Source organism: Kwoniella dendrophila, chromosome 1 (genome assembly GCF_036810415.1).
Source record: "Kwoniella dendrophila CBS 6074 chromosome 1, complete sequence".
In the NCBI taxonomy this organism is placed as follows: Eukaryota; Fungi; Basidiomycota; class Tremellomycetes; order Tremellales; family Cryptococcaceae; genus Kwoniella; species Kwoniella dendrophila.
Window position 1 is genome coordinate 1,320,932 of NC_089476.1, and position 23,312 is coordinate 1,344,243.

The window sequence follows — 23,312 nt, forward strand, 5'->3', positions numbered from 1 at the left end:
CGAGCGAGCGGATTAATTCAGTTCAACGATCAACCCAAGATGAGACCTTCGACGAGGTTGCTAAAAACAATTATTGAACCTAATTATCCAGGACATATACCATTATCATATTCTCAAAATGCATTATTAGCATTAGGCTCAGGATTAGTTGGAGTTTGGACATCTAGAGGTGATTTAGTTGCATCATTATCAGAATCTACAGCGGGAACTTTTTTACCCACATTACATCATAAATTAACAACTGAATCAGCAGAAGGTAGACAAATAATGAAAGATAAACCTTTAATAACGTCAAAAACTTTACAAGGTTTAGGTGATTTGAAAAGAGGGACTTTAGGTAGAGAATATTTTGAATGGTTAATTAAAGAAGGTGGTTTAGATCCAGATTCAAGAAAACCTGTAAGTAATGATACTTCTTCTTACTGCTTTCTTTCATGCCTCTGCCGTCACCTTGTAAAGAAATCTTCTAGCTTTCAACTTCTATAATTTTCAACCATACTTACCCATTGTGCTTGTAACTTCTTCTAGGTCCAATACATAGATTCACCAACAATGGCTTATACAATGTTACGTTATAGACAAACGCATGATTTATATCATACGTTATTTTCCTTACCTACGACATTACCTAATGAATTAACATTAAAAGTTTTAGAATTTTCAAATATGTCATTACCTGTTGCAGGTTTATCATCATTATTTGGACCATTTAGATTATCTAATAAAAGAAGAGATGTTTGGTTAAAAGATTGGGTACCATGGGCATTAAAACAAGGTGAAAAATCAAATAAAAATTTAGTTGGTATATATTGGGAAAAAAGATGGAATCAAGGTTTAGGTGATTTAAGAAAAGAATTAGGAGTGACAAGAAATAATTTACCTGGAGTTGAAAGTAGATGGAAAGGTTATAGAGAATTTAGACAATTGGAAAGAGATTTAAGAAGAAAGGGTGAATGGATAGATGAACCTGAAGATTGGTAAACAAAAACTTTATGTAAATGGTTTTCAAGCGATATATATCTCGATTAACCGAGAAGATTGTATGTAACAATAATATTCAAATTGTATCATGCACCTCGGCCTTCTCATTCCATTTTAATTCTCCTAGATTGACGCTGACATCTAAAAGAGACAATGCTCTCAGCTGATCGAAAGTTAATGGACTGCTGAGTTCTAGAAAAACCAAAACGACTGCCTATTTGTCAGACACCTATATGTAAATTCTTTCCTTGGAGCAAACATCTACGGCCAGAGAATCTATAAACCACTGCGTCTCGTCAGCTCCGCAAAGTTAAGCTAGATATCGCTTGATTAGTACCAAGGTTGGGGACAACTTGGGGATCCCAGGTGCTGTAGTTTGATCAATCATTTTTTTATCTCTGATAGTAACGTCGTTACAGTGAAAGCGACCTCACTAAGCTGTCGCATATAATCTAGCATTATAGCGGATTGCACTTGATTTGTTCGGTTGTTTCGCTTATCATTCTGAAAAATCTGCTTTCCTCGAACCACTGATGTATGTGTGTGTATTCGACATTTTAATCTATAAACTGCCAGCTTTGACAGCTTACCTAGCGACGTTATTGGAAGAGAAGAACTAGGTTCCGGGATAGGCAGATAAAGCGTAAGACATCGTTCAATCGTTCTATTTCCTCTTGATAAGGCGGTATCTCTGGCAAACCAAGTTATTTGAGAGCTATTATCCGTTCCATCGGAAAGTGATTCACTTTGATTATTTGGTATTCAATATAAGTTACTTGAAAGGATCTAGCCGAATTTGGTTAATTGCCAAGACAAATCTTGGGGGTTTTGGTTTTACACTTTTATATCTCAGTTGGGTTTCTGACAAAATACCAACGGCTAGCGGGTTATTTCAGCTCCTAATGAAGATCATTCAAGGACGGACATCTTCGTTAGGCTTCCCGAAAATCTGACAAGCGATATACCGAGATCCGTCCGGCACAATTTATATCTGAAGGCTCTTAATTGAGTTACAAGTGATATGTAATTGACGGTCGTCACGGATACAATACTAGTCTTGCACATATAAAGGAGGGATCTTCTTTGGACCTGTTCTCATCCAGGGTTTATTATTAGTTTGTTAAAAGCCACTTTTTAAATTTGCAAATGTCCCGAAATTCCTCACATTCAGCATTTCACTCTTGCCCTTATAAGGTACCTTCTTGATGAAACAGAAGAACGATTATGAATAAGGTACGGGTATAGTAGTGTCTTTGGTTATGTGTTCTCGCTTCTCATGATCAAAACAACAAGAACGTAGAAGGAACAACGTTTATTTAGCGTGTTCTCGTATTACTTAATAAGGATGTTATCCCGTGACCTACTCTATCCTCTTTGAGCACCGACGGACCGTCTCCGAACGATTTGTGTGCGTACTACTCGCAAATGTATAGATACGAATGATAAACAACCTTTCTGAGTTGTTTGGGGTGAATTCCTTCCTTCATGATTCTTCTATCTCACTGCCGTTTCGCTAATCTTTGTACACACTGCTTTATTGCTGTATATCCTTTGATCACCATTCCTTTCGCTTTTACTTGACTCATCATTTCCGAATAAAATAACGTAACTGATTGATGGTTGTGACGTTTTGGGGCGATAACAACGGACGCATCAAACATATCAGTTTCTCTCTCCTTATTTACCTGAACGTGTTCGGTTGTATAATATACTTGTTAGGGTATTCATCACGTTCACATGAGAAGCAATGGAGGGGCCTAAGCGCCTCTCGCGAGATAGCGACAGGTGACAATACCTGACTAGAAAGGCAGTTCAAGTGTATGGTGTTGATCATGCATGGAATACTCACTATATATAAGGTTGTTGAAGGAATGTAATATCTTATCTTCTTCTTCATTCACCACATCATATCATCATTTCGATAATTACACTATAGCCTAATATCCGCAGTACGAGATACGCAGTTTATTTACGTATATTTACTTCTTTATCTTATCTGTGAGTCATCAATTTTTGATCTTGATAAAACGGCTTGTAAACTTTTCGTGGAGTAGAAATCAAGCCTTCCACACCACGCTTAGTCGTGATCACGATACTTTCTCTTGATGAATGGAGGACGATGAAAAGTTCAGTAAAAGCTGACTCGGAAGTATACCTCCTTTCTCTCGCCTTCGTGATCACTATGCATACTGTTTAAACGTCCCATATAATTTTCCTCAAACATCTGACCAAACGTTGGTCGATAAAACTCTCTTGATTCAAACCCTCAAGTAGCCTATCATTCACATAACAAATATCAAGATGTTTGGACTCATTGCTTTCGTACCCCTTCTTGGTGCTCTTTCTGCTGGTGAGTTCTGTTTCTCCGCACGGATGACCATACAAAGGCACCATACTAGCAACAATGCGATACAAAAGATCTTCATAAGTACCTTATTGACTATTTTTCTTAAATTTCCGTTATCAATCAATTAGCCGCCCTCAGTCCAGAACATATGAGATTGTTCCCTCGACAAATCGAACAATCTTTCCCACAAGCATGTCAATCTCAATGTACAGGTGCAATCAAAATTTACAATGCATGTATTTCAAGTGATTTTAATACTTGTTTAACAGTTTGTAAACAAGCTCAATTCAATGATTTTATTGGTTGTTTCCAATGCGTTTTAGATAATGAACAAGGTGTAACTCAATCTGAATGGTCACAATTACAATCTGCTGTAGATCAAATTAAATCTGGCTGTTCACAAGCTGGTCAATCTGTTACTGGTGGTTTACAGTGAGTTGTTATTCTCCCATAATCAACTACATTTACGACCTCTCAATCAATTTTGACTGTAAAAAGTATTAGCAGTAGAAACTGATACATGACATTTTGTCAAATTTTACTATAGAGCGCTTTCTCAAACCTCTACTCCTTCAGCTGCAGGCGGTGAATCACTTTCAGCAACTGCTTCAGGCGCAGCTGCCAGTGCCTCTTCAGCTGCCGGTGCTGGAATTACTATTGCTGCAAGTGGTGCTTCCGCTATTCCAAGTGCCGTAAGTGGTTTCGGTCCTATTCGTTCAGCCTGACGAAAAAGTTTCCTAATCCATCTTGATTTGTGGTATCAGGCTTCCGCAAGTGCAAATGGTGTTACCGCTGCTGTAGGTTCTGCCGCTGGTCAAGCTACTTCAGCCGGTGGCTCAGTAGCCGGATCAGCTTCTTCTGCCGCTGCATCTGCAGCTCCAGCTTCAGGTGCTCTTCCAGTAACTTCATTCGTTGGTGGTTTCGTAGCTCTGATTAGTGTAGCAGCCGGTATGGCTATTGCTTTTTAATCTAAATATAACAATGAGATGATTTAAATTTTTTTAGAAATTTTCACAAAGATTTAGATTGAAATTTATCACATTTTCTTTTCTTTTCTTTTCTTTTCTTTTCGCTTCAACTTTTTATTCTTGCTTTTGGTTACATATTGTGAAAACTCAAGAATCGCTATTTTAATTAGGATAAATATCGAAAATAAAGCAAAGATTGAACATAAATTAAGCTACTATACATCTTACCATCCATTATGTATATCGGTAGACCATAATGTACGACGCCTTAAATGACATGCTAGAGCTTTGGAATTCACAAATTATTAAGGTGGAGTCATCAATTATACATTTCTGCTCATCTATATAATTATATATATGTTTATTCATAAAGTACTCAACCAGATTCTGGTGGTTTACCATTCTGAAAGGCTAACGCTTTATTTGTTACTTTCAAATTCATGATAGGCCATTGACCAACCATTAATAAACCTTGTTTCTCTACTTGGTGTGTAAATTTTTTCCTATTCTTATTGGGGAATGACGATGTTATATCAGGAAGTTTGTGACTTTGTACTTCTTGTTGATTAGAATCTATATTCAAAACTTCTATAGCTAGAACTTTATTCTCATTCTCAACTAATTTTCTTAAAATTTCACCTATCAACCATTCAGTATAGATCATACCGATATTATTCAAACCTAATTTTTGAAACTCAGGATGTGAATTATCATATTCTGCTGAAGGTCTAATCAAACCTTGATCCTCTATGACAGATTCACCCTTTCTTTCAGGTGGGACCGGTTCACCTTCTTTTAAAGGTTCATAGCCAATAGCTAAAACGCCGATGGCTCCTATTTCTTTAGCAATAATCAATTTATCTAAAAATGTACAACCCCCTCTCGATACCATAATCACGAATGGATCGGTGGAATCGTGATTGATTCCAAGGTATTCTAATGACTTTACTGTACAGCCTTGATAAGCTAAACCATTCTCTTTAGGAGGTATGATAAGGCGAACAGGTTTGTCCCCAATCCTCCAGCTGGTTGAGCCAGATTCGAAATCAGAAGCGGTCACGGGAATAAAATCTAGTCCAAAAGTAGCTGTAGCTCCAATCGCATGAAGCAAGACCTGTCCGGCGTCTCTTGAAGGTAAAGAAAGTGGAGCTGATGTATTAAGGTATGATATGAAACGTAAAAGCAGTTCTGGAGGACTGTAAGAATCGATTGGCGGCGATGACGGGACAGCCAAGTGATCTTTCAAAGCTGAATCGCTGATCACGACATTCTGACCCTGTCTGATTCGATGAGGTCCGACTGTAGAGTCCACGTTAGCTGATTATGACAATAAGAGGGCTATTACCTCGGCTTCACTCACTATTTGCGACATCATACCCTTTTCCATCAAATCTCCATCGCACACCCAACCGTAATCCTTCTATATCAGTGATATGATAGTTTCCGGTAAGGAGATCTTGATTGACTTTGCTTGGTCCAGGAGAAGGGTCTTCTGGCGGTACGGAGGTTGGATCTGTAGCATTGAGGGGCGAAAGTACAATCTCGAATGCCTAGGATGCCTTTCGTCAGGACCTACCTTTCGGTGATAAGCAAGTTCCGAGACTTACAAATTTAGGAGCAGAAGGGATTTTGCATATCCCACCATCATACCATAATCTCTTCCCATCTTTGATCTCAGGCCCACTTGTATCCCATCCATAAACCAGTCCTCTAGCATAGTCGTAGTCATCTCTACCTTCTATACCTAATACAATCCCAGAGGTAGAATCTGTGCTCCCTACTTGTGGCGACTGATAGACAGGACAAGTAGGATTTTCACCTTTTCTTGTGAGCCGACGATGCGCTGAAGGTGACTTGAGCAGTGTTTTGGGCATCTTCAGCGAATGACCTTCCGTTGTAAAGACTGTATTTGAGTTAGGGAATGGGACATCGGCGAAAAGCAGATATAGGTACTAGTTCACATTATATGATTAGTATATGGATACAGACTGAGTTGCTTGTCTTTGACACATACTTTAAGCGATTCAGATAGCATAAAACTCTCCATCCTATCTTCCAACTCTCCTGTCATGACATTCTTGATCGTTGCGAAACCACATTTGGTTCTAGTCCTTGTTTTCAGATCGTTTAAGATCTTCTCACCAACTCTGAGGTAAAAAGGATCTTTTGTGGCCTTAATGCAATAGTGAAATCAGCCATCAACCCTTTTCAATTTTGGAGATTGTACGTTGACATACCTGATAAAGATAATAAGTCGATTCAATAAATTCCGGTCTACCAGGATACCCTGCCCATTCGATCCTTCTTTCTTGCCAAACGAAAGATTCAGGCATAGCATTATATTTTCTCCATAAATTCCAGAATACTAAATGTGATTTTATGGCTGATTCCACGTCGCCTGCGATGACTTGCATGGCAGGTAAGAAAGCTGATAAAGAGTCGATTATGGATGGCGAAGCTGGCTGTAAGAGTCTCGTCTGGATGGGTCGATACTAGGTCAAATCATTCAGAGTCAATGGTAGAACGCTAAAGAGGTAGAGTGGAAGGACTTACGATGAGTCCATCTCCGGTACGAACATAAGTTTGAATAGCTGCATAAGAATCGTAGAATATATCGGAATACGTATCATCGTCTAAAACCGGTATCATGATTAGTTAGACACTCCGTGATTGTACCATATCATGGTTAGAAGGGAAGTAGGTGAACTTACCAAGCATAACACCAGCTTTGATACCATATTCGAAGAAACTATCCATTCCAGCACCTACACCACTCATACCAGGTGCTAACCAATGACCATGTGTGCCAACTGTATTTCCTAATAAATTTTGATTTGATCTTCTATTCCATAAAGCTAAATAAGCTTTATTTGCTAGTTCCTCAAATCTCTCATCGCCAGTTAATCTCGATAATAATGAAAATTCAAGGATTAAACTCCCTGCTCCTGCAGTACCTTCCTATTTAATTTAGCTCGGATGTTCCTCTTGTTTAATGAAGACAAGGAAAGAGAGGGACAGAAATTTTAAACTCACATGTTTCTATACTTTCACCTTTCAATAAACCAGTTCTTAAATTAACTCTAGCATAAGGTATACCAGTTACAGTATCAAAAGCAGGTAACAGTCTTTTACCTAAATCATGTGCTAATTCTAACATTCTATTTTCATATTGCTTTAAATCAACGATATCGTTTTTCTTTGTCGCTGCCCAGCTCCAAGCACTACTGTCATTATTTACATTTATACCTAATTTTCTATATTGTTCAATTGGGTCATTAGGTAATTCATCTAAAGTCTGATAAGTTGATAATAAAGAACCCATAGCTCTAATTGTCATTTCAAATAATTGAACTTTAACATCTTGATCAAAAGATATTTTCTCCGCGACTAGTTGGATAGCTTTGGGATATGCTTCAGGATGAACCAAAGGCAACGAAGATAAAGTATCAAGTAATGTCATGGATACATTGGCGTGTATATCATTTATTCCGAAATTGTTAGGATCGGTATCTCGATACAAAGGTCCGCATGTTAAAGGTCGCAATTCGTCCTGTAAATGACTGAAGTATCAGCATTGTACCGTTTGGTCTACTGCCTTCCTCATCTTGATACATCTTCTTACTACTTGATCTACTTTCATACTTCCTAACCCTTCACTCCCTCATCAATTGATGATAATGGTACTCACAGCTGGATAAGCATATTTCATATACCCTTCGTAGCCGTGTTTGAAAAGCTAGATTAAGTACAATAAGCAAGAGTAATGAATATGCCTAATAATAACAAGGAGCTCACTGAAGCAGTCTCATCTCTAAGCTGTTCCCTCTTTTCATCCGTCATACACCAAACATGGGTTAAATGCAGTAGGATTAGCAAACATGCCGAATAAATTCGTAGCATGAGCGATTAAAAGAGCGAGGTGTACTTCGCCGGGCTCAGGACTTTCACTCTCTCAGATCATCCACCTTTTATATGGTGTAAATGACAAAATATTGTCAAAATGATCAAGAAAGTACAATAGTTCATCATACAGTACATCATTTCGATGACGGTGACGCAAATGTTCCACGTCATAACTTGAGCCTAACTTTCTATGACATATCAAACGTAGGGGAATGGTCGACCCACCGTATATACGCCATCCGTAACGTTCTGATGTTGATCTTTTGAGGGGAGGAGCTAGATGACAACAGAAGCAAGTAGTGCTGATATTATCATAGCACGATGCATAGTCTGAACTTTCATGAGGATGCTTCTACTGTAGTATCAATGATGTACAGTCTTCTAGTCTAACTCCATGATCATCAAGCTGAGACTTCCAATCATCCATTCATAGCCTGCAATCGATCAACCCATTCATGATGTTAATGTGGGTAGGAAAGGCAAAAGGGACAGCAACTAAGGATTACCATAAACGATACTGGTGGGTTTGTCGGTAGCTTTGTCAAAAGTTTTAGATAATCGAACAGTCACAGAGAGGTTTACGTTAAGAGATTTGCGATTTTACGTTATTTCGGAATAAGCATGTTCGATTTTGGGCTGACGCTATCATGCTTGCGTAGAACTCGTATATGGTCATGACAGTGATTCCACCTCGGCTCCCAGTCAGAGCTGAGTTGCAGCTTGCCAACGTGGTGTGATATCAGTAAGCTTCATGCTAATGCAAGCCTGATATTCTAGGTGAGGTAAAAGGAAAATGTGAAGAATAACTCAAATATCAGGACCAAATCACTTGTTCATCCCTTGGACGACATTCGGCAAGCACCAACGAGCTGTGTTCTTGAGGTCATATTTGTCGTCTCAGTGCTCTCTCCAATAGCGGACAGATGGCAGCGAATCTATCAACAGCCTAAACACTAGGACAACAAAGCTTAATTAACATCCATGCTTTCCATCCGTATATGTATGTATTTATGGAGGTTTCTATTGTCTCATGGATTTTGTTGAACCTTCGGCAGAAACACCGGACTGGGAAAAGTAATAACAGTAGTCAGTAATTGTATGCGACAACATGCAAGAATGAGCAATTGCAAAAGGCCTTGCTCGCTCCAGAGATAAGTGGACTCACGATAGGGTTCATGTTTTGACTCTTCATGTATTCGGTCATTTGGTCTTGGTATTCTGGAGTCATGGTGTGAGGAGGAGGAGGAGCTGTAGGAATAAGGAAGTACACATCAGCGATTTGATGCAAAAGGCGAATGCCTCTGTGAGATGAAGTATTTTGATGTAACGCATGAAAGAAACTTACCTTGTGATCGAGCGAATAAGAAGACACCGTAGGCGGCACCGACAGCTGCTAATGTACCAGCGAATACTTTCATACCGTGACCTTTTTCACTGACAGGTGTTCGTGGACCATGAGGACCGAAAGCGACGAAGTAAGCTGTGAGTTGGTAATGTAACATTTTTTGTTTGTTGAACAAGCGGATTCGTGCAAGTTTGATGAGGGATAGGTAAATGAGTATCATATAATCAGCTTGACATCCTTCTCATAATCATGGTGCTACAGGACAGAGGCTAAGGGTTGACCTGTAGCGTGGGAAAGATGTTGGAGTAACGGTTCGTGCATCTTCCTCCCGTCTCCCATTGTGTGACCATTTGACCCTCCATGCATTTCCTTGCGATGACGTCCATATAGCAAATATGAATAAGTTCATGAGATTGGTGAATACCAAAGGACTATCTCTTCCAATCTTTAAGATGTTATGTTGACATGGAACCTTGATCCGGAATGAGCCGAACCAGAATTATCCAATAACAATTTGATGAAATACGCGCACTTGGCACTTTAAAACTTACCAGCTTTCTTTTCATCAATGGTTAATTCTTTCCAATCTTTCTTTTGAATTTGTTCAAGTTGTTGATAAATTTCATATTGATTTTCTGATGATAAACCTTTCCATGAAGCTTCAATATTACCTAATGATCCACCTGATAAATTTGATGAAGTTGATTGAACTGAAATGGTAGAAGCGAATCTTCTAGCTGGTGCAATAGCTGATCTGAGTCTGAGTATAGACATTTTTAACTGATTTAATTTTTTTGCTTCTTTGATAGAAAATCAAAGCTGAGTGGGGAGTAGAGTAGAGAACAAAGAAACAAAAGAGTATTACAACAAGGATAATGTTTAAGAGGAGCAGTAAGATAGTCAAAAGTGATAAAATGATGATTATAGGTGAAATAACGGTAAATCCTTGATCCTTTGCAAAATGCGCCAATTCCTTATTCCTTATTCCTATAACATCCTATAACATCCTATTTGATATCCTCATCCTATATATAGCGTGGAGTTGATTCCCTATTATATTATGCACTGTAATACGGCGTTTTACCTAACTCCGCTATTATGGCACATTCCTAATTCATTTCCGACTCCTCCCGATTCAACCCCTTTACATCACGGTTATAAGAGATACGCGTCAAGTTCACTTTATTACCATTAGCATGAAACCTTAACACGAATTAACCAAAAATGCATGGAATGTACTGTTCAATCAAATTCAGATCATTTATCATAACTCCTCGATGACGAATGTCATGTATATGTACTCTAAGTATGGGGATTAATTGATCCGAATTGAACACAAACCAGTATAGCAGACTGCCACATATCGTTGATTGTATGGAAGGATTTGGTCTCAGTTTGATTAGGACAATCGATAACACCAAGACATTCGAATCATCAAGACGATACAGCACGAGTGCTTTCATATTACTCTGTATGTTATGCAAGGAGAGCCCAGATAGATAAGGGTAGGAGATGTTGCACCAAGAGTATGGTATTTCCGTATTTTGACGATTATCAGTATCGGTTCTTCTTGATTGCTATATGTTATGGCTACCGCTGCAAGCTGCAAACGATCCGTGAGCCGCTCGTTACAGACGGTAGCGATACTTGAGTATCTCGCTAATTGAGTAATGTATGTTTGAGAGATTCTACTAAAAATCCATTTGAGTAGCACAGAACGATACCAGCTGATCTAGTTTTCTTCTCATAATACCGCAAAAGGAATCAGGCGTAGCAAGACATCTCTCGACTGTCAAAGTGATGTAGCAGTGTTCTGAATCAGCCTAGAAGTTACTATATTGAAGTTTCTCGTGTATTTGTACAAGTGCTAACATCTTTGTCGAGCAGAATATGTTGTATAGAGTGAGTTTGATCGATCTTATCAAACGTGAATACAGGAACGGGAAAATCTCGAGATCAAATCAGTCAAGAAGCGGACATTACCGTTGCTTGGTATTCTCATCGGTGCTTACGTATTTGAAACATCGGATTTAAGAATCGGTGTTAAGCTATCAACTGTTGCTCTTTGCGGTGGGGTTTCTCTGCTGGCGGTAGAGAGCTATAACGCCGAAATTTCCCGGTTAATGGGAGGGTGCGATATGACCATGACCATGCATCGTTAGTCCTGACTCTGCTGCTTGTATGCTTGTATGCTTGTATCCTACCTACAGTTAGTGTTCAGTATGCCAGTTTGAGGTTTGACTGTGAGTGTAGCATTGGATGCTCTTTTGACATTATTATCAAAGATTGTAAAGAAGATACCGTTTTAACTCATCCATCAAGCTTTTTAGCTCTTTCACACGCTCAACAAAAAATCAACAGTCGACCTTCCGACTCGATATCAACTTATTAGAATCGATTTAGAAGGACTGTAAGAAAAAAAAGGAGGATATTATACAAGATGGCTCTTCAAACACTTCCAAACGATGTCGCTAAAGTAGCTTCAGAAGGTTCAGTTAAACTTTTCGGTAAATGGGATGCTGAAGGGTGAGTTGGGGTATTCATATTGATCATCGCATCATAAGAAGGGGAGAACAAGGTCGCATTCAGTCATACAAGTGGAAGTAAATTGGATATCCTTCGCAAAGGCAGATATGTCGAATCGTCAAGGCATTGAAGATGAGCAAAGCTAGAGATAAAGGATTCATTGAAATTAGAAGGACGAAAGGATATTATCAGCAGCATTATGGGGAAGGTAATCAATGCTAATTCATGGCATCTCATTATAGTGTCGAAGTTAAAGATATCTCCCTTACCGATTACATCAACGTTAACCACGCTGTCTACGTTCGTGAGTATTAGCTTTCCTTTCTTATATAGTTAAAAACTACATCCAGTGATTAGAACCAAAGTACTGATCTCGTATATCCTCTATAGCCCACACTGCTGGTCGATATGCCAAAAAACAATTCGCTAAAGGACGAATGCCAATTGTTGAAAGACTTGTTAACGCGTGAGTGTAGTATTCAGCTCAAGTATACATCTAGTTCAGCTATAGGACTTTCCCTTCCTACGATCATACCTGTGCAACTGGGCGACAAAGCTGATTTATTATTCTGTAATTGATCTTTCATAATAGCCTCATGATGAACGGTAGAAACAATGGTAAAAAAATCATGGCTGTACGAATTGTTCAACACGCTTTTGAAATCATTCATTTAGTTACTGAACAAAATCCAATTCAAGTTTTAGTTGATGCTGTTGTAAACACTGGACCAAGAGAAGATTCAACTAGAATTGGTTCTCAAGGTACAGTTAGAAGACAAGCTGTTGATGTTTCTCCATTAAGAAGAGTTAATCAAGCTGTTTCTTTATTAACTACCGGTACAAGAGAATCCGCTTTCAAAAACTCAAAATCTGTTTCAGAATGTTTAGCAGATGAATTAGTTAACGCAGCAAAAGGTTCATCAAACTCTTACGCAATTAAAAAGAAAGATGAACTTGAAAGAGTAGCTAAATCTAACCGATAATTTTTTCAAATATATCAATATATATTCTTTTCATTATTTTGGATATTTATCATTGTGGTTTAGTTTAGATAGAAAACGATGGATGGGGAAAGAAAGGAGGGATTGTTATATTGGATAGATTATCTTTTTGGTTCTTTCTAGATAGCTATCTAGTATACTTTCTCTCGTAGTTGATATAGCCTAATTTAGGGATGTCATGAAGGCTTTTTGCTTTGCATTTTCAATTGATCAATATGGCAATCTACGTTTTCAGCCCATCTGTCATCATATGATAGCATACTGATTTATCAACCAACATGATGTTCACATGAGGTAGTAACGTATCAAATCATACATTCATGTTGATACAACAAGCATTACATGACAAATACAGACAAGTATTGTACAGCATATACAACATATCGCTCGATTGTCGTTCATCAGCTCCGAGAATCACTTCTCTCCATTTCCATCGGATTGTACAGCAGCAGCAAGTTTAGCTTCTTTCTTAGCCTTAGCATTCAGTTTGATCTTCTCAAACTATTCGTCTACATCAGCAATTTAACGAAGACTGCCGACTGGTTAGTAATCACTTACTCTCTCTTTATACCTTGTTATCGTTTCTTTCTGTTTCTCATTTTCAGCTTTCATTGAGCGTAATTCATCTTCAAGTTCTTTTATTCGTTTTTTAGCTAGTCGATGAAGGAGAAAATTTCCCAATGATTTAGCCTCAAACATTTATCCGATTGTAGTTTCCCAAATGCAAAAAATGGTATTACTTACAAATTGAATCATCTGAGGGTCCTTGTCTATTACTGATGGTATTAGTAGTGGAATGAGCCAGAGAATTCGCTAACAACTGCGATTTCCAAATTTCTTGACCAGCTTTAACTCTACCAGCTTCTTTCTTTAATGATTCCATAATCACTTTTAATCCTTTTTCACGTTCTTCAAGTTGTTTTTTTAATAATTTATTCGATGTATCTAATGATTCAGCATGAATAGCTAATCCATCTAAAGAAATTTTTAATGATTCATTCTCAAGTAGAAGTTCTTCAGCTGTCTTAGTCGGACCACTAAAGATAGGATGTACCAAACATTTATTCAGTACTGAATATTAAGTATGATTAATGGCTAGAAACCCGATAACTCACCCAGTACCCGTATTAGGTCTACCCTTTTGATCTTCTTCATCATCAGTCGATTCGATTTCTTTTTCTTTACCTTTACCCTTTCTCACTACATAAAAGCTGTCTTCTGAATTCTCCTCCTTGTTCTTTCCTTTATCTTTTGTCGTTATTGTCTTCTCTCTATGTAGCTTATCTTCTTTCTTATTTGACTTAATATCCGTATTTTTATTTGCAGACGTTGCAGGTGGTCGATTAACAGGAGCAGTAGCGAACATTACTGGACCACTAACTTCTTCAATCATATTTTCTAACATACCCCAAAACCTCGAAAATGGATCTAAGGTTTCTGGTGGTGAACCAAAATGTATGAATGATTCTTCTGTCGAAGATGATGTTGATGATGATGAATATAAAGGTGATAAAGATGGTTCAGCTAATTGAACACCAGCTTGAGGTGTAGTAATGGTTGTAGGTGGTCGTAATGCGAATGGTGGGATTGACCGAGGTGGTGATAATCGATTCGCTATTGATTTACTTCTATACTCAGCTGAGACCGACATCTGTAGGGTGAACCAGCTCACCTAATCCTGAAGGTTGTATACCTGTGAAACCAAGATTACTTGGTATATTCATCCCTCTCATTGCATCTGTTGGTCTCGTTGCAATTTGTGTAGCAGCACTTTCGCTCACCAGTCTTCTTTGAATTGGCCTACTATCACTTACACCTACTATACGTGCAGGAGAAGATGATTGATCTTTTTGAGCATTCAAGATTCGCCTTTCAACGTCCTTCAGTAATTTCTTATGTTGAATTACCAACATCTTCAATGTATTTGCTTCATCACTACCTCTGGATTCAGCATCTTTCTGAGCTTTCTCATATAGTTCAATCGCCTCTTGATATTGCTTTAGAGCTTGTGTTAGAATTATTATCGGCACTGATGGTGGTCGAAGTACAGTCGACGCTTCCAAGGATAAAGCATGGGCTCTTTGTAGTGGATTTGAGGGGATCGAGGTTGCCATATTTGTTGTTAATGGCGCCGCTTGAGATTGATTGAAAGTTCACATTCGTCTCTAATTTGATATAACTACATGTAGGATAATTGCCTGAGTGAGCTTTCGAAGTCGCCCTTGATGAGTATTACTTGATCACAAGTGAGTTGAGAGAAAGCAAGAATGAATGAAAGCTAAAGATCTGTAGTTTAGAATTATCTGATAGCCAAGAATATGGTATGGTTCGGTAAGGTTAATTGACCGGGAAAGTCACATGCCGTAATTACATAATGTTTGTCATTTTAAGCTTAAGATCTTATTGTTTTGATCCTTGTAGCATTTTGTAATTGTTGCTGTAACTTTATTCTTCTTGCATCAATCAATTTTTCACTATCCTTATTCTCCATCTATCACTATTACTTCATCCTCCTTTCTATATACGATAGGTTATTGCGAACACGGAAGATCAAGAGAATTGATCAGTGGGAAGTGAAATGGATTCATCATTGGCATTACCGCCGAACCTAGTTGGTATAATAACACCTTCAACCGCTCATACCTTATCATTTCTAGCTACAACATCATACGTAGGATCATTATATCTTTCACAAAAGTTGTTCAATCCCAAAACACCTAAACAAGCAAAAGCCAAACCAATTAATTCAAATCATGATGACGGATCAGCTATACCACCTATTTCATCAACAGATGATGGAGATATAGGGTACGAGGGAAATGGACCAAAACCTGGATCAAGAGATCATCCAGAAACTATGAAAAGACGTATGATAGCTGTAATCATTTCAACAACATTATCATTATCAAGTGTTTATCTTACAATCAAAAGTTTAGCAAAATATTCTGGTAATCGTAGTAGTATAATTCAGAGTTTAACTTTATTGGGATTAAGATTACCTAATAATAATGATAACAGCAAATTATTATATCAGATCTTACCATGGACATTAGCTCCTATATTAATGACTGGACCATTATTTGCTATGCTTCTAGATGATGATCTACCTTTGATAGGTAATAGGTATCATGGTGAAGGTTTACTACAAAAATTAGGCAGGGGATATAGGGAGTTTGGTTTGATGGAACTTAGGAATTATGCTGTAGTGAGTGAACTAGTTCTTGCATTGCGTAATGTACAGACATCGGAGACCACAATATGTTTGGAACAATGAGCTGAAATATCTCGACTCACTCCAGGGACCTATAACAGAAGAATTAGTATTTCGATCATCAATCTTATCGGTATCGATATTAGGTGGATTATCATTTAGTTCTATGGTTTTTGGTACACCTTTATGGTTCGGTATAGGTTAGTGTTTCCCACAGTTGTAACCTCGGAGATGTGATTTGATATTACAATATGCCAGATACTGATTATAGTCAATCCCACCTATTCAGCTCACGCCCATCATGCACTAGAAACGTTCCGTAAGAATGGTTCGACAAAGCATGCCGCTATACATGCTATTTTAGGGTGTTGTACGTTTGATTTACCGTCCTACCAATTCGACTTTGAGCCTTGCACTGACGACATAATCGCCTACGGTCCGTAGTATTCCAATTAAGTTATACAACACTCTTCGGATGGTTCGCTTCCTATCTATATCTTAGAACAGGTAGGTTCGTTATACGGTCAGCTGAGGACGGTGAACAGCTAATGCCAATTATATTTTTTTTAAAAAAAAACAGGATCGGTCTTACCGCCATTAACATCTCACATTTTCTGCAACGTTATGGGTATTTATTTACCCTCCACAGCAATCGCTAGGCAACCCAAAAGACGATATTGTGAGTTAAGAATTGTCAATTAATCCAACGGGAAAATAGCTTCTGATTGACAAATCAATATATATATTGCTTTCGATTACCAGTAATTTGGGGTAGTTATCTAGCTGGAATAGCTGGTTTTGTATGGGGTTTAACAAGATTGTGATTCCCACTATTAATTTCAAGAATCATGTTTTCGTCTGTTTAAGGATCATGTTAACAAATAGGATAGACGATACCATATTTATATATCAAGTTTCAGTTTTATACCAAACATTGTATATACCACTCATGCCAATGCATATATACCAGCATGTTTTGAGATTTTAAAGCATCCTAAAACCAAAAGAAAAGGCACCTAAATGTCTATCACGCTCACCATACGTTCAAAAACAATCACAGTGATCCTTTGTAATGCCGTCCTCAAATGTAAGTTATGCAGGAAGGTTGAAACAAATCAGATTAGATCTAAATGATTGCAGATTTGTGTAAAATCCATGCTTAAATCATCGTACAAAAAAGAAGGAATAATGAAAACCCCCAATATGTGAAATATGTCATTCATCCAATGCATCCCAATCTAACGCTAATAATATAAGATTTGAATAAACAACTTATACGACGGTACCGGCGTTAGAAGCGATACGAGGCCATAAATCAGCCTAAAATAGTGAGATAACAACATAAATCAGTTTGATTTTCTCAATTTATAAGGATTGATATTGAATTCAATAAAATGAGACGAAAAAAATGACTTACACATTCTTTAGCTACTGGACCGTTGATAGCACTTCCTTTCATTTCACCTTTAGCGTTAACAATGACACCGGCATTGTCTTCAAAGTAAAGGAAGATACCATCTCTTCTTCTCCATGGTTTTCGTTGTCGGCAGATAACGGCTGGCATAACTGTTTATGGAAATTTTGCAAATGAATAGGGTTGATAAGGTGTGATATTTGGTATAGTGGCCGAATGATAATGTTTGATGTGAATTGAGCCAAAGAAAGAGATTTGAAGGTGAAAAATATCAAATAATCAGTCAAACTATCCTTTCTAGTACAAACACCACGTATGGAGGAATCTTTTACTAACCCTTTTTTCTTAATTCAGGTTTACCTTTTTTAACTGAAGCCATAACCATATCACCGGCAGCGGCAGCTGGAAGTCTGTTAAGTCTAGCACCGAAACCAACTACTGAGATAACGTATAAGTCTAGATGAGAGAGAATGAATTGTAAGGAGATGACAGTATCAGCATTCACGTGTTCTGCTATTCTGCTATTCTGCAACTTTGATATTTAACTCACTTTTAGCACCTGAGTTATCAGCACAGTTCATAACGGCTCCAACAGGAAGACCGAGAGACATTCGGAATTTGGTACCGGTAGCGGCGGCTGTAAATGATTAGGTATATCATCAGTTTTGGTTGTTCTATCTAACGACTGACACGCTCCATCCAAGTAATTCCAAGCAGAACAGCAACGATATAGGTCAAGAATGGCAGGGACGTAATGGAATGTCAAGTCTAATAAAAGCTGGTGACTGGGACGATTGATTGCTGAATATTGTTTTTCGTTGATAGGTTTGTAGAATTGTGCAAAGATTGTCGCCTATGTTGAAATCATCATGTATACCCTGTTCTTATTTAACCATCCTCTGATCCAGCTGATTCTCCATCTCTTCTACATGATACATATGATACTGTTGTATTGATCGCTGTGATGACATTGCTGTTTAGTTGATACCGCTGAACTGTTGAGGTTGTTGATCAAGATACCGTGTCGTCCTTGCATTCCTTCCATCCATTCTTTTCCTATATCATTCTGCTCCGTTCTAATTGATTCTGTGGTGTGTATGATGCTCTACTCACATTTGGCGGACATTTTGAATTGTCTTTTTGAGGTTTTGAAGGATAGGAGGAAGGGTAAAACTGAAGTTGTAGATAATTAAAGGTTTATTTTGTTAAACTACCAAACTACCAACTGAGCAGGAATTGGCAGTGAGCAACAACCACACGACAGCGAGTAAGAGCATAGCCTAAAACCTCGAAACCTCGCATCTCACCCTACAAACCGTGAAACCATACCACGATGAAGATTTTTGGATGAATTATTGAAGCGGAGTTTCGCGGTATTTAAAAATCGATAGAAATCTCGCTTATCAGTGGCATAAAATCATGGACTAAAAGGGAAGGAAGATATAGAGGAGTAACTGATGAAAAGGCGGACACCTCCGTAAAATAGATCATGATCTTGTACGCGTCGTCGCGTGGAACAAAAGATGACTCAACCCAATATGAATGTCTGGCAAAAAGGTTAGGGTGAAAATACCAAAAATATCAGGTCGCGATCGAAAACATAATTTCAAGGAAAAAGAGATCAAAGGAAACATGATATCATCGTTATATCTTATCAACATTATATTTTTGCCATTGCAACCTTTTCTATAATAGATATCGAAGTAATCTGTACCGCAACGAGTATATATCTAGCGTAGTCAAATACATTCACCTCAACATAATAATTTCTCAGCAAGCACAACACACATGACACCACCATCTACAAAATCAGCCTCATCCGACAATATCCCTTCCTTATCTCATACAGCCGCAACTTCAGTAACGAATTCTATGCCTGTATCGCCTCGAACAGCTTCTCCAGGATTAGCGGAAAATGTTAAGATAGCTAATGGGGAATCAGATGATAAGGACGAGAAGGTAAATGTGGAAGAACTAGTCGAGGAAATTCAGGAGGGAGGTGAAACGGATCCCAAGGTGAGTTTGTGCAAAAGTAATGTTTACACAAACGCGTCGAGGAAAGGAAGGAGATATTCCGATTCTTCAAACGATCTATACAAGAGACAACATCTTGAATGACCTGGAAGTCAATGATGAAAGGAAGGAGTATACCTGTTCCGGGTTCAATGCTATTGGATGTATTCAACATGATACACAACATACTTTGTTTGGTTCGGGTTGTTTTTCCGGTCGGAGGAAGAGAACACAAATCTCGTCAGCATAGTATAGAAGCTTACTACCTTCCTTTGTTTTTCTCATTCTTTGTTCCCCACCATATAATATAACTTGATTGATTGTGGATAATGGCCATAATCCGATTCATATCATTCATTTACTTGTCATCTGTAACTTTCTCTCCTCATCATCAATCTGTGAATAATCAATAATGTATCTGACTCCACCTCAATCCGACTCACCTTTACCTCCTATCGACGATAATATGGATGACGAACAATATCAGGCTGCTGCTAGAGCTTCGAGATTATCTTTTTTATTGGATAAATCAACTATCTATGCTAAAATCATTGGAGAACGTATGGAAAGACAACAGATAGAAAAGCAAAAAGCTGAAGCTAGAGCTGAAACTAGAAAAGCAAATAAAGAGAAAAGAGCTGAAGAAGGTCAACAGTCTACTAGAGGTAGTACGAGAGACAAGAAGGCCAAAGTGGAACAAAAAGACCCTGAGCCAACCAATAACAAGAGAAAAAGAAGAAGCGAAGGCGGCAGAGGTGAAAAGCGAGTCAAAGTAGAAGAAGAGGATGGCGAAGATGTAAAGGTCGAAGAGGTGAGCTATTCGGTGAATAGGATTGAACTGAAATTGTAGCTGACGGGATTTCGTTGCAGGGTGTTGAAGGTGAAGATGATTCACAAGTTAAAGAAGAACAACCGAATGGCGATGCAGATGAAGCCGACGGTGAAGATAGCAAACAGTATTCGTTCAAACAGCCTGAACTAGTAACCGGTGCGAAGTTAAGAGATTATCAGCTGGCCGGTGTGCAGTGGATGATATCTTTATACGAGAATGGTTTAAATGGTATTTTGGCCGATGAGATGGGTTTGGGTAAAGTAAGTTGTAATCATCACGCTGCACCGTACTGTGTCTCATTGACTGACTGCCCCTGCCGTTCCAGACCCTACAAACGATATCTTTCCTTGCCCATTTACGGTCAAAGGGAACATGGGGTCCATTCCTTATCGTGTGCCCTCTATCAGTACTAAACAACTGGTGTTCAGAATTCGAAAAGTTCGCTCCATCTGTACCGGTAAGCTGCTGCTTGATTTATACCCCGGAATGAGCTTACAAATGATTCTAGGTTCTCATGTATCATGGTCTTCCTGAATATAGAGCTGAACTTCGAAAAACACGTCTACAACCTCCTTCTTCGGCTGGTGTAGGAGGGCTAAAGAGTGGTAAAAGAGGTACAAGGAAATCAACCGGATCAGCGCTCCGACCAGGACAGAATGATACAACCTCGTTCCCGATTGTAGTTACAACATTCGAAATAGCGATGAGAGATAAGCAGTTCCTGAGTGGTCTTTTATGGAAATTTATCGTTGTTGATGAAGGTCATAGATTGAAAAACTTGGATTGCAAGTAAGTCGGCTACCATGACCGTTCAAAAATGCACCAAGCTGATCGTATTGATCTAGACTCATTCGAGAGTTGAAGTCTTACACCAGTGCCAATAGAATGATTCTTACTGGTACACCATTACATGTAAGTTAGCTGCTCTTATGAGAATTATCTTCCAGCTGACATAGTCTTGATCGTAGAACAATCTTGCCGAATTATGGTCTTTGCTAAACTTTATTCTTCCCGACATTTTCGATGATCTAGATTCTTTCCAACAGTGGTTCAACTTTGACGAAATGAACAACGGATCCACTACAGAAGGTCTGCTCAACAAAACATCGGTTGTTTCCTCGCTACACGCTATCCTAAAACCATTCTTATTACGTCGACTGAAAGTCGATGTGGAGAAGGATCTACCACCCAAGAAAGAATATCTACTGTATGCTCCTCTTACCCAGCAGCAGAAAGATATATATCAAGCTATCGCTTCAGGATCAATCAGACAATTCTTGATTGATAAGAAATCAGGTGGTATTGAAGATGAAACGGCCGAAGAAGAGGAAGTCGCCAAACCTGAGCCTGAATTACCAGCAGTACGCGCGTCAAGAAAAAAAGATCGGGTCAATTACAAAATTGAAGAGAACGATTCCAAATTTATCAGGGATCTTGAAAATGGCATTAGAGTTGACGAACCTAGTGGTGTGAAGGAGAAATCTGCTGCTGAGATCGGTAGAGATTGGGCATTACAGCAAGCCAGTAAGTTCACAATCAATACGCTTTTGCAGTAATCGAATAATCAACTCAGTGAATCGTTACTGATTTCCTTCTTGTTGCAGAGAAAAGCGTTAACAACATGCGATTACAAAATATCGTCATGCAGTTACGGAAGATCTCTTCACATCCTTTCCTTTTCGATTGGCCAGTGGACCCTAACACCAACGAATATGTCGTCGACCAAGAACTTGTCAATGCTAGTGGTAAAATGCTCTTACTAAATCGATTACTAGATGAATTGTTTGCTAGAGAACATAAAGTTCTGATTTTCTCTCAATTCACTACCATGTTGGACGTTATCGTGAGTCAGCTGGGAATTGCCAGTTGAAGACTCGTAGCTAATCCAGATTATTTTGCAGGAGGATTGGGCTAATACCTTCAAAGGCTTCAGGACCTGTCGAATTGATGGGTCTACATCTCAGGAGTCAAGACGAGAGCAAATGGCAGAATTCAACAACGGAGGTGAAAATCCCGACGCCTGTAAATTGTTCTTGCTATCAACTAGAGCAGGTGGTTTAGGTATCAACCTGGTTGCGGCAGATACTGTCATATTCTTTGACAACGATTGGAGTGAGTTGATCAGCTGTAACTACTAGTGTTAAGATCGCTGACCTCTTCCTATGCAGATCCACAAATGGATTTACAGGCACAAGACAGAGCTCACCGAATTGGTCAAAAACGACCTGTATTGGTTTTCCGACTTGTGTCAGCCCACACTATTGAAACTAAAATCCTTGCCAAAGCCGGATCAAAGAGAAAACTGGAAGCTTTAGTTATATCGCAAGGTAAATTTGGCAGAGTAGTGGATGAAAATGGTCGGGTGATTTTAGGTAAAAAATCAAAGGTTGAAACTACCGCTGAAATGGCTAAAGCTTTGTTGGAGTTGGATGGTGAAGAGATTGATGTAGTTACTAAGGATGATAAGATTATCAGGTGAGTCATTGCTTTCGCCGCATTCGATAATTGCGATCCTGAACTGACATATACAACGTTCTAGTGATGCCGATTTGGATATCTTACTTGATCGATCACCTGCTGCATTTGCGAGACAAAAAGGATGGTCAGCTGGTCTTGGTAAAGGTGGAGCTGATAGAAAAGCTCAAATTGAGAAAGGTGAAAGAACAGCATTCGAAGTTTTTGAAGCTGCTAAAGATGATGCAGGTGGTTTGGATGCTATGTTTGGTGGTGATGGTGAAGCTGAAGAGAAGTAAAGGTGAAGAGAACATCTG

The 23,312-nt window shown here is 38.6% G+C and overlaps 9 protein-coding genes and 1 non-coding gene across 10 annotated transcripts; 6 read left to right on the plus strand and 4 right to left on the minus strand.

The window, feature by feature from the left end:
- Positions 1-39: 39 nt before the first annotated feature.
- On the plus strand, positions 40-981 carry L201_000482 (uncharacterized protein; the record flags this gene model as incomplete). Its single annotated transcript, XM_066216284.1, has 2 exons — positions 40-399; positions 529-981. The coding sequence occupies 2 exons, from the start codon at positions 40-42 to the stop codon at positions 979-981; spliced, it is 813 nt and encodes a 270-aa protein (XP_066072381.1).
- A 262-nt stretch (positions 982-1,243) lies between these two features.
- Positions 1,244-1,358, plus strand: L201_000483. Its single transcript, XR_010725538.1, has one exon. It is a non-coding gene; the product is annotated as a 5S ribosomal RNA (ribosomal RNA).
- A 1,924-nt stretch (positions 1,359-3,282) lies between these two features.
- Positions 3,283-4,296, plus strand: L201_000484 (uncharacterized protein; the record flags this gene model as incomplete). Its single annotated transcript, XM_066216285.1, has 4 exons — positions 3,283-3,331; positions 3,457-3,760; positions 3,876-4,020; positions 4,093-4,296. 4 exons carry the CDS (start codon positions 3,283-3,285, stop codon positions 4,294-4,296), a joined length of 702 nt encoding a protein of 233 aa, XP_066072382.1.
- Positions 4,297-4,672: 376 nt separating this feature from the next.
- L201_000485 (uncharacterized protein) lies at positions 4,673-8,196 on the minus strand (the record flags this gene model as incomplete). The annotated part of the gene is made up of 10 exons (XM_066216286.1): positions 4,673-5,595; positions 5,657-5,846; positions 5,904-6,248; positions 6,311-6,469; positions 6,534-6,788; positions 6,850-6,929; positions 7,008-7,250; positions 7,330-7,846; positions 7,985-8,032; positions 8,092-8,196. 10 exons carry the CDS (start codon positions 8,194-8,196, stop codon positions 4,673-4,675), a joined length of 2,865 nt encoding a protein of 954 aa, XP_066072383.1.
- Positions 8,197-9,219: 1,023 nt separating this feature from the next.
- L201_000486 (uncharacterized protein) lies at positions 9,220-10,318 on the minus strand (the record flags this gene model as incomplete). Its single annotated transcript, XM_066216287.1, has 4 exons — positions 9,220-9,264; positions 9,365-9,447; positions 9,545-9,679; positions 10,096-10,318. The coding sequence occupies 4 exons, from the start codon at positions 10,316-10,318 to the stop codon at positions 9,220-9,222; spliced, it is 486 nt and encodes a 161-aa protein (XP_066072384.1).
- Positions 10,319-11,984: 1,666 nt separating this feature from the next.
- Positions 11,985-13,053, plus strand: L201_000487 (40S ribosomal protein S5; the record flags this gene model as incomplete). Its single annotated transcript, XM_066216288.1, has 4 exons — positions 11,985-12,070; positions 12,313-12,374; positions 12,461-12,536; positions 12,663-13,053. 4 exons carry the CDS (start codon positions 11,985-11,987, stop codon positions 13,051-13,053), a joined length of 615 nt encoding a protein of 204 aa, XP_066072385.1.
- A 432-nt stretch (positions 13,054-13,485) lies between these two features.
- Positions 13,486-15,185, minus strand: L201_000488 (uncharacterized protein; the record flags this gene model as incomplete). The annotated part of the gene is made up of 5 exons (XM_066216289.1): positions 13,486-13,572; positions 13,630-13,724; positions 13,816-14,108; positions 14,187-14,685; positions 14,744-15,185. The coding sequence occupies 5 exons, from the start codon at positions 15,183-15,185 to the stop codon at positions 13,486-13,488; spliced, it is 1,416 nt and encodes a 471-aa protein (XP_066072386.1).
- A 464-nt stretch (positions 15,186-15,649) lies between these two features.
- Positions 15,650-17,106, plus strand: L201_000489 (uncharacterized protein; the record flags this gene model as incomplete). Its single annotated transcript, XM_066216290.1, has 6 exons — positions 15,650-16,276; positions 16,371-16,482; positions 16,572-16,652; positions 16,727-16,789; positions 16,863-16,961; positions 17,045-17,106. 6 exons carry the CDS (start codon positions 15,650-15,652, stop codon positions 17,104-17,106), a joined length of 1,044 nt encoding a protein of 347 aa, XP_066072387.1.
- A 448-nt stretch (positions 17,107-17,554) lies between these two features.
- On the minus strand, positions 17,555-18,307 carry L201_000490 (60S ribosomal protein L23; the record flags this gene model as incomplete). The annotated part of the gene is made up of 4 exons (XM_066216291.1): positions 17,555-17,602; positions 17,700-17,848; positions 18,033-18,152; positions 18,247-18,307. 4 exons carry the CDS (start codon positions 18,305-18,307, stop codon positions 17,555-17,557), a joined length of 378 nt encoding a protein of 125 aa, XP_066072388.1.
- Positions 18,308-19,484: 1,177 nt separating this feature from the next.
- Positions 19,485-23,294, plus strand: L201_000491 (uncharacterized protein; the record flags this gene model as incomplete). The annotated part of the gene is made up of 12 exons (XM_066216292.1): positions 19,485-19,712; positions 20,197-20,520; positions 20,580-20,801; positions 20,867-20,998; positions 21,050-21,127; positions 21,197-21,330; positions 21,387-21,453; positions 21,510-22,065; positions 22,146-22,384; positions 22,443-22,653; positions 22,710-23,016; positions 23,081-23,294. The coding sequence occupies 12 exons, from the start codon at positions 19,485-19,487 to the stop codon at positions 23,292-23,294; spliced, it is 2,712 nt and encodes a 903-aa protein (XP_066072389.1).
- Between the last annotated feature and the right edge of the window lie 18 nt (positions 23,295-23,312).